The sequence below is a fragment of the Lycium barbarum genome, chromosome 6 (genome assembly GCF_019175385.1).
Source record: "Lycium barbarum isolate Lr01 chromosome 6, ASM1917538v2, whole genome shotgun sequence".
Taxonomy (NCBI): Eukaryota; Viridiplantae; Streptophyta; class Magnoliopsida; order Solanales; family Solanaceae; genus Lycium; species Lycium barbarum.
The window spans coordinates 113,109,369-113,123,751 of NC_083342.1; the positions used below are offsets into that span (position 1 = coordinate 113,109,369).

The 14,383-nt window shown below is 36.6% G+C and overlaps 2 protein-coding genes across 7 annotated transcripts; one reads left to right on the forward strand and one right to left on the reverse strand.

The window, feature by feature from the left end:
• Positions 1–249: 249 nt before the first annotated feature.
• LOC132645592 (uncharacterized) lies at positions 250–7,544 on the reverse strand. 2 transcript variants are annotated; one of them, XM_060362659.1, is made up of 14 exons: positions 7,401–7,543; positions 6,609–6,668; positions 6,318–6,519; positions 5,842–5,916; positions 5,622–5,723; positions 5,471–5,499; positions 5,138–5,251; positions 3,932–4,046; positions 3,410–3,600; positions 3,189–3,302; positions 2,506–2,586; positions 2,148–2,380; positions 1,323–1,362; positions 250–1,026 (listed from the first exon to the last, which is right to left on the reverse strand). In XM_060362659.1, exons 2-14 carry the CDS (start codon positions 6,660–6,662, stop codon positions 451–453), a joined length of 1,926 nt encoding a protein of 641 aa, XP_060218642.1. In that variant the 5' UTR covers positions 6,663–6,668; positions 7,401–7,543; the 3' UTR covers positions 250–450. The 2 variants fall into 2 exon arrangements, with proteins under 2 accessions (XP_060218642.1, XP_060218643.1); XM_060362660.1 differs by lacking the exon at positions 5,138–5,251 and having other exon boundaries at positions 7,401–7,544.
• A 540-nt stretch (positions 7,545–8,084) lies between these two features.
• On the forward strand, positions 8,085–13,661 carry LOC132645591 (acetyl-coenzyme A carboxylase carboxyl transferase subunit alpha, chloroplastic-like). 5 transcript variants are annotated; one of them, XM_060362656.1, is made up of 11 exons: positions 8,085–8,320; positions 9,109–9,515; positions 9,744–9,818; positions 10,123–10,230; positions 10,319–10,479; positions 10,817–10,931; positions 11,023–11,177; positions 11,479–11,530; positions 11,600–11,668; positions 11,863–11,940; positions 12,298–13,661. In XM_060362656.1, the coding sequence occupies exons 2-11, from the start codon at positions 9,159–9,161 to the stop codon at positions 13,309–13,311; spliced, it is 2,184 nt and encodes a 727-aa protein (XP_060218639.1). In that variant the 5' UTR covers positions 8,085–8,320; positions 9,109–9,158; the 3' UTR covers positions 13,312–13,661. The 5 variants fall into 5 exon arrangements, with proteins under 5 accessions (XP_060218639.1, XP_060218637.1, XP_060218636.1 ...); XM_060362654.1 differs by having other exon boundaries at positions 8,086–8,339; positions 9,070–9,515; XM_060362653.1 differs by having other exon boundaries at positions 8,086–8,320; positions 9,070–9,515.
• The last annotated feature ends 722 nt before the right edge of the window (positions 13,662–14,383 follow it).

The following is a 14,383-nucleotide window of genomic DNA, read 5'->3' on the forward strand; positions in this document are numbered from 1 at the left end:
GTAATATTAGTTCAAGCTGCCAGAAATAGCTTAGAAGCTCAGAAAAGCTCCACGTTAATTTGCATAGCTGCTTATGCAACGTGATTTGATGTAATGCTCACTGATTTCGACAATTATTTAAGAGTATGAATATGCTTTTGATGGATTGCAGATCAACCGTAGAACTACTTTGTAACCTTGTACCTACCATGCATGCTGTGCACTAACAAATTCTGATTCTGTACCTGACATTTGTTGCTAGATGAAAACTACTTCAACAAGAGCGCATTACTATTTCATTGCTTTCACAAAGAGTAAAAAACTCAGTAACAGGAATCGTATCTCAAAATAAGAGTTCAGACAACTTGTTTATGAACATGTATTGGCACTAGAACAAATTTAATTATTAACCAAGTCTTCAGAGTCTAATATACTCCAACGTCTAATTTTCGAGTCTTGCCATATGTTCAATTACAGAGGCAATAACATTTTCTGGCACAATATGAGATCGGATAAAGTTTTTCCATGCCTATCGATTCTTCTTGAGCAGTTGACACCCCCATCTAGGATATTACGAACTACAATATTCAAAGAATGGATCCCTCTGACTTCATAAATCTCCACCTCAACATGTTCACTGATCCATTTCTCTCTTCTTTCAATATCATCAGAAGTGGGAAATGGAGAGGGATTAAGAAGACTTGAGACAACTTTCTTTACCCATTCTTGAGTTACAATCTTCTTTAGCCTTTCAATATCTGGAGGAAAATATGGGATAATGGAAAAGTTTATATCATCCCCTTTATCACCAGCTCTGCTATGTGCAAAATCATAGAGAGGAATCTTCCTGTCATGTGGAGCAGGGGAGAGCTGAATTTGAGGTGCACCTTCTTCGTGATTCAAAATAGTTTCCGCTGGAAGTGATTGCAAAACTGGCTCATGGAAAGAACTGGTCTGTATTATGTTTTTAGGGCTAGCCAGATCATCTGATTGCGTTATTTTGTTTCTTGTTGCTGTAATATGCCACTGAACATCTTTACGTTTTACCTGAAAGATAATAGAGAACTCTTTAACTTATTCTACACATTAATTAGAAATATAGCATGAAGCAACCCTTCAAAGTTCAATAGCACAAGGTAGGAACATAATGTTCTCACATTAAGAGAGAACTTTTGATTGTTTTGGCCAACAGCTATGGGAGAAAAATCTTATACATTAACTAATAGCAAAGTACACAAATCATAACACAGAGTATCAGTAAAGAGAGAACATTATGTCCGCGCCATGCATAGAAACACACACACACATACACATAAACGAGAGAGAGAGACGGAGAGATATACCAATGCTTTCTCAAGAATGATCTCTTTTTTGTGTCCAGTGCTGCCATACAACAAAAGAAGTAGAGCATTAATACATGTCATAGAAACATGTTTTTACCATATGGAAGTATAAAATGAATTGAGGCAGGAAGATTGAGACACCTATCCATATTAAAAAGAAGACAAGGTACGTGTCATGGTAATATATGTGATGACATACTCTAGAAGGGGTATTAAGTCTAGCAAGAGATAAACTGAGAGGGGGATGTACTGAGAGTCTGCGACACATATTCATATCAGGCAATAACATGTGATCCTGTAATAAGTAAGGGATATTTCAAGCCTTTGATCATTGTGACCGAGAAAAACAAAGACAGTAAACATGGCAAACATTCAACCACACACATTATGTAGGTACTGGTTCAATTTACCCAGATTGAGGCTGCATCGAAACATAGAATCAAAATTAGGTGCTTGAGTGAAGAAACTATCCAGTAAATGACATGGGCTTGATATTACAACTTCCACATTGAAAACAACAGTGAAGTTCAAATTCCTCATTACTTTTACAGCATATGATACCATGAAGTCCCTTTACCTAGACGAGATGGATTCTTCACAAAAGAAAATTCACTACGTAACAACAATCTATACAATAGGTATATATTGGGAAGACAGTTCCTAATTTGCTAGCTAGCTAATACTAAGAAATACTTTCAACTACTTAACTATTAAATAATGACTATAACAGAAACTATATTGAGTCACCTGGAAAATTACTCATAGCAGTTTTAATTTCAACAATTTTCTGAAGTTTTACGACACAATAAATGAGATGATTAAGACCTGATACCGCCACCACCAGCAGGTCCATTTGTATATAATGCTATGAACTCTTTCGTGAAGTGGATTGCTTGTTCCTTATTATCAAATAAACCATCCATTCGTAATCTAATATCATGACTGTCCCTTGGCAAATCTTCATCTATGCTGGCAGCTTTCAGGCTATCCAGTCCAATGATATAGGAAACTATATGTTTGTTTATGCCAGGGTATACTTCTTCCATCCATGATCTTACCTGAAAAAAAGCAATTAGAAAACTAAAATTGACTGCACCTCTTAATCTAGCATTCCAGGAGCCAAGAATAAATTTAAGGAAAACCCTAATAGCAGTCCAGGGCGGAGAAGCAAAGACTTGTTTACCAAAAACTCAGCAGCTTTAGCACGATTAACACACTGATATCCACCATAGGATATCTCTCCCCAGCCTTTCCACCCCTTGTCCTGTAAATGAGGCAGTCACCAAGTTAGAACAAACAGAAACATCCATCAATCCAGCTAAATAAAGTAAAACATTGCCTACAGAGGACACTTGCTGAAGGAAAATGATACTGAGAGCAGATAGTGATCTTAAAAGTACAAATTTCGTGAACTAGCCAAATGAGATTACAGTGGTGCTACTCTCTTAGGGAACTACATCCATTAAAAGGTCATATGGTCTAAAAGATGGTTAGCAAAGTAACAATAACATTACATTAGGAGGGTACCAAAATCCAATAATTATGAATGGAAGTGTTGGTGAGGGCATTGTTTGATTTTGATGATGCATGGGATTCAATAGCTTTTATCTTGTTTTGGTTCATCAGATTAAGGGCAAAGCAGCAGATGGCATTAAAAAAACTGGATACAACTGTATCTTTGGTCTCTTAAGATTATGACAACCCAGAATCAAAACAAAATTTTGACGAGTGGGAGAAGGCAAGTGCAACGGGGTGTTAAGTTTACAAAAAGAATAAGTTATTTAAGCAAATGTTGCTCTTGGGACCACATGATAACAGAAAGGTAGAAATCCCTCCACTTTCTCTCTACATGAACAAAGATATTACCTTAGAGGCCAGCAGCAACAGTTTATTAGGAGCTGATGCAGATGGCTTTGCCCCAGCACAGAGGACTTTACTGCTTGATATTGTCTGAAATGAAACATCTTGAAAATCTACAACCTGTGCCAAGGAAAAGACAAGGTCCTAACACATCTTCCCTGATTTAAGCTCTTCACATTCTTTCCCTGAACAAATTAACTAGTCAGTAAAACTTGCAAAACATTTACCACATCTGGGGTTATGTAGCTACTGGGATCCCCCACTTCATACAGAAGCTGCTCGGCACACGTGCTGGGATTCAAAACCCCACCACTGCTTTCTGCCTTTGCTACGCATACTTGCCCGTCAAAGCTGACTTCCGCAAAAGGAAGAGACAAATCTAGGAGATCTTGCAGAGATATATTACGGTATTTATCTCCTACAATGAGAAAGTACAGTCAACGAGTTACAGGTGAAGTAACATATAGAAACGGTGTCAGCGTCAAAAACTCAGAACTATAAGGGAAGCAAGCTAAATACTAAATAAAGCGGAATTGAGTTTTTTTCAAGAACACGGTTTAATGGGTATTATTGAGAATCATCGAGATACGTAGAGAAAAATAAAGTTTTCAAAGTGCATGATTATAGGAGCAAGTGGAAGGCAAGCCCTCCAACCTCAAGAATCCACCACAATATATACACATCATACTCCCTCCTAAAAAGGTGCACATCCCTAAAATATCGCATGATATTGCGGATGAGAGGTTCACCCGGATGCATGTAGTATCCTCCAGTAAGTTGACAACCACATTCTAGCAGGTGGCCAGCCAGTGAACCTTGGGCAAGTAGTTGCAAGTCATCCCAATTCCAACCGAGCTCATATACCTGATCATAATAGTGACCTTCAGATATTTTCTCTAAGGAAAGTTGTAACTAATTTCAATATTATTATTATATCAGCATAATTTTGCCAAAATGGAGTTGGAACTGGAGAGACTACTCTAGGAACTAGCCCATAAATAGTGACGTAACTACAAAGTTAATCCAGTTGCCTTCAGATTCAAAATAGTCCATGGCAGCCTCTAGAAGGAGAGTCTTTCACCTAATTCTTAATCTACTCAGTTGAAAATTTTGCACACACGCCACATTTAGCTGCAGCAAGCTTGTTATTTTTCATCTCCAGCCTCAACACAAACACAGGTGAAATGAACTCAAATTTTAGTTGGAGTGTCAAGATTCACTAATTGATTAAAATATCAGAAAAAGGCATCCTTTCTGCCTGGTCTTTTAACTCTGATTGTCTTCCACAAAAGAAAAAACCGTTCCAACCTATTCCAGTCTATTACAGTATAAGATCAGCAGCAGGAATACGCATGTAGAGAAGCTCAAGACTCAGAAACATGCCCCCTTGAACGTAAATTGAAGACCTCACAAGGCTTCTGCTTCATTCACTTGCATGTTACAAGATGGGTTTGAATCATTTCAACCAGTAAGTGGTAACAAGAAGGTAGTTTCCACCTTTTTTTTTTTGGATAAGGTAAGAAGGTAGTTTCCACCTTATAACTCCGGGGGCAGCTAATTTCATATAGAGATGAAGAATGCCCCATCCTTGTAACACCAGTGCAAAACTGCAGGTGTCTAAGTTTCTGTTTCCATTTATGCTTTCATCATAATGATAGATATACTTTGACGAGCCGAAAGATAATGAAAAAGGAAAGCTATCTTTGCTGTACATGAATTTAACTTTCTCAAAAAAATCTCACTAGCTTTAGATAATAGCAATTTCCGGTTGCTTAAGATGTGGAAACGTGAGTGGTTTTTCATCAGTTGTTACTCTCAGAAAGGAAGTGACTCTAAATTATTCCGTAAAAGGATTATATTTGGTACAAGCAGGTGACCAAGCACTTTAACAAGTGAAAAGATAAATGGCAATGCCAGGGGTATTAGAAATGAAAAAAAGGAATCTACTGCCGTACCATTGGGGCTAAGAATAAGGAAGCATCAGCAACTCGAGAAGTAATAATGACATTTGGTCTGAATTTATGAAGACATTCAACAATAGGAGCTGCTCCCAGATACACACTAACATCCTGCAGAAAAAGGATGCCATTATAATCGTAATACTTATATAACCTAGGATCTGTAGAACGACGATGAAATAATCACTCTATTAAGATTCTTAACATATGAACCCACTTAGAAGCATCAAAAAACAAGAAACAAGATCTGCACAGAACAATTTTTGTACTTGATTGAACAAATGATGCTGACATGTACCATTGAAAATACTGTATGTTATCAAATCTTACATCAACATGTCTAAGGTGCTCCTCCAAATCTGAATGTACCCCAAAAGAATTCATGAGTAGGATATGGTTTTTCAGCTGAGAGGAAGAATGAGAAAATGGAAGGCATTACAAAGCCAGTAAATACATCAGCTTATTTCATTTCGAACTGTACCTGATCTGACAACAGCAACTTGATGAGCCAGACCAACAGTTATAGAAATGCCCAGTCCGCTTGCAAGTCGTAAAACTTCATCCCGAGCGCCAAATGGATCATCTATTCCCCATATTGCCAAAGAGAAATTATTTATTTTTTTGGGAGAAGAGAAAAGCAATTTCTATACAAAACAAAAAGAAGCAAGAAAGATAGAGGGAAATCTAGGCATATCACATACTTGCACCCATGTTTGTAATAATGCAAACTCCATTCTCCACAGCCAAAGGTAAGAGCAGTTGCATCCACTCTGAGACTGTAAGACACTGGTAGTTATCAGTTATCACCAAAACAAGCAAACTATCATATTTCTGACATACTGACAACTAGATGGACCGGATAAAGGAACTTGAAATGCCTATTTGCAATGAAACAAAAGTAACTACTCCCTGAGTCCCAATTTATGTGAAGGTGTTACTACTTTGGGGGTCAAACGATTTTTCCTTTGACTATAGTTTTCTCAAACTTCTTAAATTTTTTTTGAATCACTAGCTATGTTGACTTGTAGTACTTTTTATGCAGTTTTAAGTAAAATAAATTTAAATATTTGAAGAATCTATACCCAAGTTAATGGTCAAAATTAAGTGTTTTGACCCTCGTACTCCAAACACCTTCAAATAAATTGGGACAGTGAAGTATTTAATAAGAAAAACATACTGCGGGGATCATAGCCCTTGCCACCAGATTTCATGGCCTGATAGCGCTCAGCGAGGGTGCGTTCTGCTAGGCATTCCAGCACTAAATAATCCAACTTTTTCACCCTTTGAAGTAGTTTTAAAGCTGCTATTGGCCGATCACCTCCAAACCCAGCACCACAACCTATGTAAACCTTTTCCTTTTGCCTTTGAGGATTCAACCTCTGCAATTTCATGAATTATTAGACATGTGGTTACTTCCTTTTCCCTCTTTTTATTACCATTGTATGTGTAGTGGTAGTAAACAACTAACCACTCTGATTTCGCAATCATAAATATCAGGTGTGTCACCACCTAGTTCTTCCATTGAAACCTGCTAATTACAACACCATGAACAACACACATAAAACGAGTCTTACACAAATTTTAGCACTAAAGATAGAGAAAAAAGTGTGCTTTAGAGGTGCAAATCTGATAATTGAACTCCAATTACTTTAAATTCTTAATGTAAAAATTCAGCATTCCCATTATATACAACCACATGAAATAGGCAACTTTGAATCAACTCAAACTCTGACAACCTACCCTTTTAATCCTTCAATAATTTTTTTCTGCTTAACATTAATGCTGATCTCTTTTGCTTTGTTATTCACTTCATATATTAAAAGCAAGAAGTTGTAAAAATAGTACTCCCTCTGTCCCAAAAAATTATTTAATTTGACTTGATAAGGAGTTTAAGAAACAAAGGAAGACTTTTAAAATGTGTGGTCCAAAATAAGCCTTAATATTTGTATGGCTATAAATCATCTCATACAGTTAAATTATTTCTAAATATAGACAATCTTTTTGGGATGGAGGGAGTAACTGTAATCACTTCTTTTCTGGAAATCATCTAGATCAATTTTAAACAACCACTAGGACATGACCCTTATCAATTATCATCTAAACAATTTATTAATTCATCAGAAAGAACTTAGAAATAGGACGAAAAAGAGCAGAAAAGAAAGAGAGAGAAAAAAAGAAAAAAAAAACACTTTCTTAGCAACACAGTGGTGCATAAATGAAGAATTCAATAGAAAAAAAGATAAGAGAATCTTGAAATTACAGTTGAGATTGAAGAAGATGCAGAGTTGGTAGAACTGTCTTCCACAGAGGAGTTATTTGGTGATCCTTTTCGCTTCTTGTTAGAGAGTTAAAAGAGAATTTGGTTGCTGATGGGTGCTGTTGCTTACGTGGTTTAATAGTCAGACGTGGAAATGCATATCCTAAAGTCTGTAGGGCCAGTTTAACAACTGTACTAATAGCCCCTTTGCAGCCCTTATTACAGAAATAAAAAAAAAAAAAATTGTTATGGAGTTTCAAGTGAAATTTCATTGACATTATTTGTTTATATGATTTGAATATTTATGACATTATTATTTTCAGTAAACATGACCTATTTTCTCTTTATATGTACATAAATATATGGACCTTAAAAAGTGCAGCTAGCTGAAAATAACTACACTAGTACACTTATTTAGATATTAAACAAAAGCGTTTATTACACATATTAATGGTTACAAAAATTAAAATGAATATAGTAAATATAATATTGTAAGTTACAAAAGAGATTAGCATTACCGAGTGAAAATTGAGGGCTCCAAAAAATTCCTACTTTTTATTCATATCTTCATTTTTCGTGCGTGGGTAAAAAGGACGTGGAACACTTTGGATAAACACTAGGAATTCTGTAAGAGTCAGCTCAACTCAAGCATTTGTCCCCTCAAAAAGGCGAAACTTACTATTCAAAGGCTTTGGACAATTGGACATGACATGTTTTGGCGGGGACCTCCATGGCTTTTCCAAATAACTATATTACTCCATTATCATCTACAGAAAAATAAAACTTTGTTTGTATATAGCTGATACATATATACTCAATCTCAGTCGTTGGTTCATGTTCTTGAACAACAAAGCCATAAATATACTAACTGATAAAGAAAGGAGAACCCTATAATTTTCAGCTCCATATTTATGGTCTACTTGGTATGTGCTTTCTGCTCTGGTATTAAAGCAATCTCTTTTTCCTTTTTCTAGGAATATATTTTGTCAAACTTAAGATGATTAGTTGAGGATATTACTAAGATTACAGTTGTCCTACAAGTCCAAATCTTTTTTGTGTCCTGTAATGCATTTCTGCATGCTTAATTTGTCTACCCAAACGTAAAAAAATTCTCCTTTGATTAGCTTAGAATTCTTTTTAACCAAGAATTGATGCTTTTAGAAAATGGATGTGATTGAGCTCTGTATTGGTTTTTGTTGCTAGCTAATGCATGTGGGCTCTTTAGCATTGTTATTTATTTGTGATGTCTAATTATAAAGATGAAATTTTTGTCTCAGTCAAATTTCAAGTCTTAATTCTTGAAATGTCAGGAAATTGGGTGACTGATGGAACTCACATGTTTATTCTGAATGAAAAAAAATCTTTTTGACTACTTATTATCTTCTCAGTAGAGCCAGGAATTTATACAAGAGGATTAAAATTAGATCTGAACCCTATGACCTAAAACAAATTTTGAATCCTCTTTGCCACTTCGCTAGAACTTTTCATTTTTCGTGGGAATTCAACAGCTTATATATCACCCAAAAGAAACTAGTTTTTGCCCTATTTGCATAGTATAATTTTTCATCAAGAGGATTCAATTGAATCCCTTCCTTCAAGCTAGTTCAGCCCCTGCCTCCTACTATCAAGCATAGTGGAACAAGTAATTGATGTTAATTTCTCCTTTTTGCAGGTTCACTCTTAATTTTGTTTGTTCGCGTGGGAAATGCAGATATCAGGCTTGTAAGATCGATTTTGCAGTTTGGCACATTCAAAGAGTAGATGGCCACCTTATCTCTAGCAGTTGGGATTTGTGGAAAAGGGAGAAATTCAGAGGACCTCAGTTCTGAATTTGTGCCGCACTTGTCTCTTGGGAGCGGGTTTCTTACCAAAAGGTCGTATGGCCTGAATTTGAAGGATTTGGGAGGTCCTAAAGTGAGGACGATAAAGAAATTTCGCATTGGTGCTGAAATAAAAAAGTGGAAGAAGCATGATTACCCGTGGCCTGGCGATATTGATCCAAACACTAAGACACCCTTAAAGTATCTTTCCTACTTTAAGCCTCTTGATGAGAAACCGAAACCAGTCACACTTGCCTTTGAAAAGCCATTGATTGATTTAGAGAAACAGCTAATTGAGGTGACTTGCTTACAATCGATGCTTGGTTATAAGCAATTACATTTCATAATGACAATGATCCACACCTATCTTATGCCATGGCATTAATGTATTGCTGAAATGAACCAAGTATGTGGTGAAATTTGGCTACTTCACGATTATGGCACCGGAAATGTAGAATCTCATGCTATTTACAGTAGTTGCCAGAATCAGAGAACTAATGCTTTATTCAACTCATTTCTTATTCAGGTACGTAGAATGGCTGAAGACACTGGATTGGATTTCACTGATCAGATTAATGCTTTGGAAGCCAAGTATCAGCAGGTAATTCACTTGACTCTTACAATAGATAGCTGGTTGTATATGTCTGTTATCAAAATTTAAGTTAGTTTTGAACTAATCTGATCTTAAAGAGGGCAACAGTTTGTTAAAATTCATTTTCCTTGTGTTACTAATTTATGTGAAACTAGCTACTTTTTGCTTCTGAGGTTTTCGTTAAAAAGTAACATATTGTATGTTCATCATGCAAAGGACATTAGCTTATAATGGTGATACCTGTGCAAATATAATTATTTGACCAACACTTTTGTGTTCTATTTGATACACATGTGATATGCCATACTTTCAGGCCCTGAAGGATTTGTACACTCATTTGACACCCTTCCAACAACTCCAAATTGCTCGACACCCTAATAGACCAACTGTTCTAGATCATATACTAAATATGACAGAGAAGGTATATCTTGTGATTTTTGCTTTTTGTTATTGTTATTAGCAGCTTTCCTGATAACTCGATAAATCTTACTCCTATGTTGTGCATGAAGTGGGTAGAGCTCCATGGAGATCGGGCTGGGTATGATGATCCAGCGATGGTGACTGGCATTGGGAGCATTGAAGGTAGAAGTTACCTCTTCATTGGCCATCAGAAAGGTAGAAATACAAAAGAAAACATCATGCGGAACTTTGCAATGCCAACCCCTCATGGGTACGCTTCAAGAATTCTCCTCAATAGCTGTATTACATTGAAGTAATGTGATTGTAATTACTATCATTAAGCCTTCCAAGTAATCTGTTCTGTGTTCAATAACAGGTTAAATTGAAGTCCTTTTTTCATTAATCTATCAACAAGCATGGCTGAAGTTGTTTGCTCATTAGCCTTTCAGCATGTTTCCAGTTTAATTTTACAATTGCTCTGGTTATTCAGGGTTTTGGAGAGTCTATGCATCATTCAGTTGTTTAAATGCAAATATCTTTTAATTTGATACCTCAAAGTTAGCTTTGTAAAAAGATGGATTAGTCACTGCTAAATCTCCGCCTTGCAGCTATAGAAAGGCTTTGAGAATGATGAAATATGCTGATCATCATGGCTTCCCTATTGTTACATTTGTAGACACTCCTGGGGCTTTTGCTGATTTAAGATCTGAAGAGCTAGGTCAGGTGTGAGTCTTAACCTTGACTTTCAAATATTGCGTTTTTAGATTACGTTTGGTCATGTAGAATCTATATCACCACCAATATTTTCATGTAGGGTGAGGCAATAGCCCACAATTTAAGGGCAATGTTTGGGCTTAAAGTTCCAATCATAACAGTTGTAACCGGTGAAGGTGGTTCAGGCGGTGCTCTTGCCATTGGATGTGCAAACAAGATGTTAATGTTGGAAAACTCAGCATTTTATGTTGCTAGGTAAATTCAGTTCATTTATATTTTCCATAAACCTATTCAGGTGCCAATATGCCATGTCCCATGTGACAATTTGAAGATAAGAAAAGTTCAAGTTTAAAAATAATTTTGTGCCTGCAGAAATATAACCAAGATATGAACTGTCAACTTACTGTATCAAGAGCAAACTAAAACATGCTGTGTCAGCTTACATGTGTTGAGGCATTGATTTTGTAATTGTTGCTTTTACACTTCTTGCATTGTTTCCTTGAATATCTCTCGGTCTTTGGTATATCTTTACAAAGTCTATGCTTCTCTAAATCAGTCCTGAAGCTTGTGCTGCAATATTATGGAAATCTTCAAAAGCAGCTCCAAAGGTATATGAGAAATTGTGGTTGAAGTTTGTGAAAAAAATGGTTATCATTACTAAAATTCTGATTGAATAGGCAGCTGAGAAACTGAGGATCACAGCTCAGGAACATTACAGGCTCAGGATAGCGGATGCAATTATTCCTGTAAGAACTCTTCCCATCTATATACTTTTCACCTTTACTTAATTTGGGTTTTAGACAGGAAAATGTTTGGAATCAGTGGTGAAGGGTTGGTATTGTCAAACAATTAAAGTTTGCTTATTTTTTACAATTCCCAGTTAATATATATGAATCGCATCCTTACTATAAATGCTGGCTTTATTTGTCATCTTTTGCAGGAACCTCTCGGTGGTGCACATGCTGATCCTTTCTGGGCATCTCAGCAGATTAAACACGCTATTCTCGAAGCCATGGCGGTAATACCTGCTGTCTGTGGAAACAAAAGGCTACTTTTTTGCTCAGAGAAAAAGAGTAACTATTGACTTAAATTAAAATATCAGCTAATTACCAAACGCATTTCCACATTGTAGCACAGATGGACTAGGGGTAGGTGTTAGAATTCTACTCCTGTGAGATGAGATGGGATAGGATTAAAATGTATTGATCCAATGGGTGCTTGCTAACTCTATCCAATGACGGATTTTAACATTTTAGGCCATTCCATTTGGTTAGGATTGAGGGGTAGTTGATTGAAATAACTAAATTCCAACATTTCTGTATTTGACATGTTTGAATTTGAATTTTCACTATGGTGGTATGGCCTCTTGATACAGGAACTTGGAAGGATGAATTCTGAACAATTGCTTCACCAACGGATGCTTAAATTTCGTTATATTGGAGGTTTCCAAGAAGGCATTCAGGTTGAACCTGAAAGGAAGCGCAACATGAAGCCATCTGAGGCTAACACACGGCCTGCTGATTTGGAATCAGAGCTTGCAAATCTTAGGAAGAAGATTCTAGAAGCTCAGGGACCATCTGATCCCATTACTAGCCAAGTCCTTGAGAAGCTCCAAGAAGATCTAGACACTGAGTTAACTAAAGCATTCATAGCTATGGGCTTGGAGGATAAGATTAAATCTCTCAAATTAGATTTGCAAAGAGCTCCTATACCGGATCAACCACTTAACAAGTCCTTGCAGGAGAAAGCCGATAAGATTATGCAAGAATTTAAGCAAAAGTTATCACAACCTGGGGCGTATCTTGGTTTAAAGCAAAAGCTTCACACGGTGAACATGGCTAGCAGGCTCATCGAGCTGAAGAAAAAGAGTGATAAACTAAAAACTGAAGTTAATCAGAAAATTCCAACTGCTGTAAAAGCCAAGATAGACCGTTTAAAGACAGCTTCAGAAAAGCTAAAGATTGGGGATTCTTTGGATACAAATCTAGCGGAGGAAGTAGAAAAAGCTAAGAAAGAGCTGGAGGATGTTCTGAGGTCAGCCAACCTAGAAATAGTCGGCATGCGCAAAAGAATGAATGTTGCTGCTCCTCCAGAATTGGGAGAGGAGGTGGCTAAGGTAAATGATGAGATGAAGGAGGAGATTCAAAGAGCAGTGACTAGATCAGGTCTTAGTGAGAAGATTGAAGAGCTGAAGGTGGAGATTGTGAAGGACCCCAGCTCAGAAAAGGTAACAGAACTGGAAACCGAGATCAGGGAGGGGATTGCTGCTGCCCTCAGTGTCACACCAGTGAAGGAAAAAGTCGAAAGTTTGAGACAGAAACTGGCATCACTCAACAAAGATGATGTGGAAAGTACAGCTGGTGCAGAAAATGGAAGATGGTCAAACTAGCTCTTAGTAAGTACTCCTTGTGCTTGGACAGCAGTACTTGATTTTGGTTTGGAAGAGGTTTTTTTTTTGGGCCCTCATGAGATATTGTTGTAAGTATTGGAGATTTGCACTTGTATGATTTTATACTTGTAACATATGGATTACATAATTACTCCTTGAGCTTGGACAGCAGTACTTGATTTTGGTTTGGAAGAGGTTTTTTTTTTTGGGCCCTCATGAGATATTATTGTAAGTATTGGGGACTTGCACTTGTATGATTTTATACTTGTAAATATGGATTACAGATGTAAAGCTGGTTAGCAGCATAATATGTATGCCCATTTTCTTCCTATTTATTTTCCGTTTTATTCTTCTTTGAGATTGGAATTTTAGACAAAGAACAATCTGATGAGATTGTCATCAAGTTATTTCCACATATGTTTTTTACTTCATGACTAAAAGATATTGATGATGTAAAGTACCCAATACATATGTTGGTGGGAGATAACAAGTATCTGATGAAATAGTTGAGGTGCACACAAGCTCTCAAGTTCTACCATCATTAAAAGAATATCTTACGACGTGACTACTACATTATTTTGGTATAAATACTTCATGTATTAACGTCGAAGAATATCTTAACTTTCGTCTACCCACTATAAACTTTCTGTCCAGGTGCTTTCCTAATTGCAATGGCTTCAATAGTAGCGACCTTACCCAACAAATTGTACAAGTGCATGGGCATGAAGCAACCTACTAGTGCTATCCAAAGCTTGCAACACCAATGCTTGCCTATTAAAATTCTTTATGTATACCTACATCAATAACAAGTACCATGCCATCTTGGGGAATAGTTAGTGGACTTGGAATATAAAGCAGCTGCAAAATCACAAGTATAGTTACATGAACACATAGATTCCTCAAATTCAGTAAAATCAAGATTTGCTTTCGACACAATGCACCATGCATTTTTAGCTTTTCAAATGTGTCACATTATTGACACTCAATAGCATCAGTTGCAAAGTGTTCAAAAACTATTTTACATCCAAATATATATAGGTGGTGCCATCAAACAACAAAATCATTAACCTTT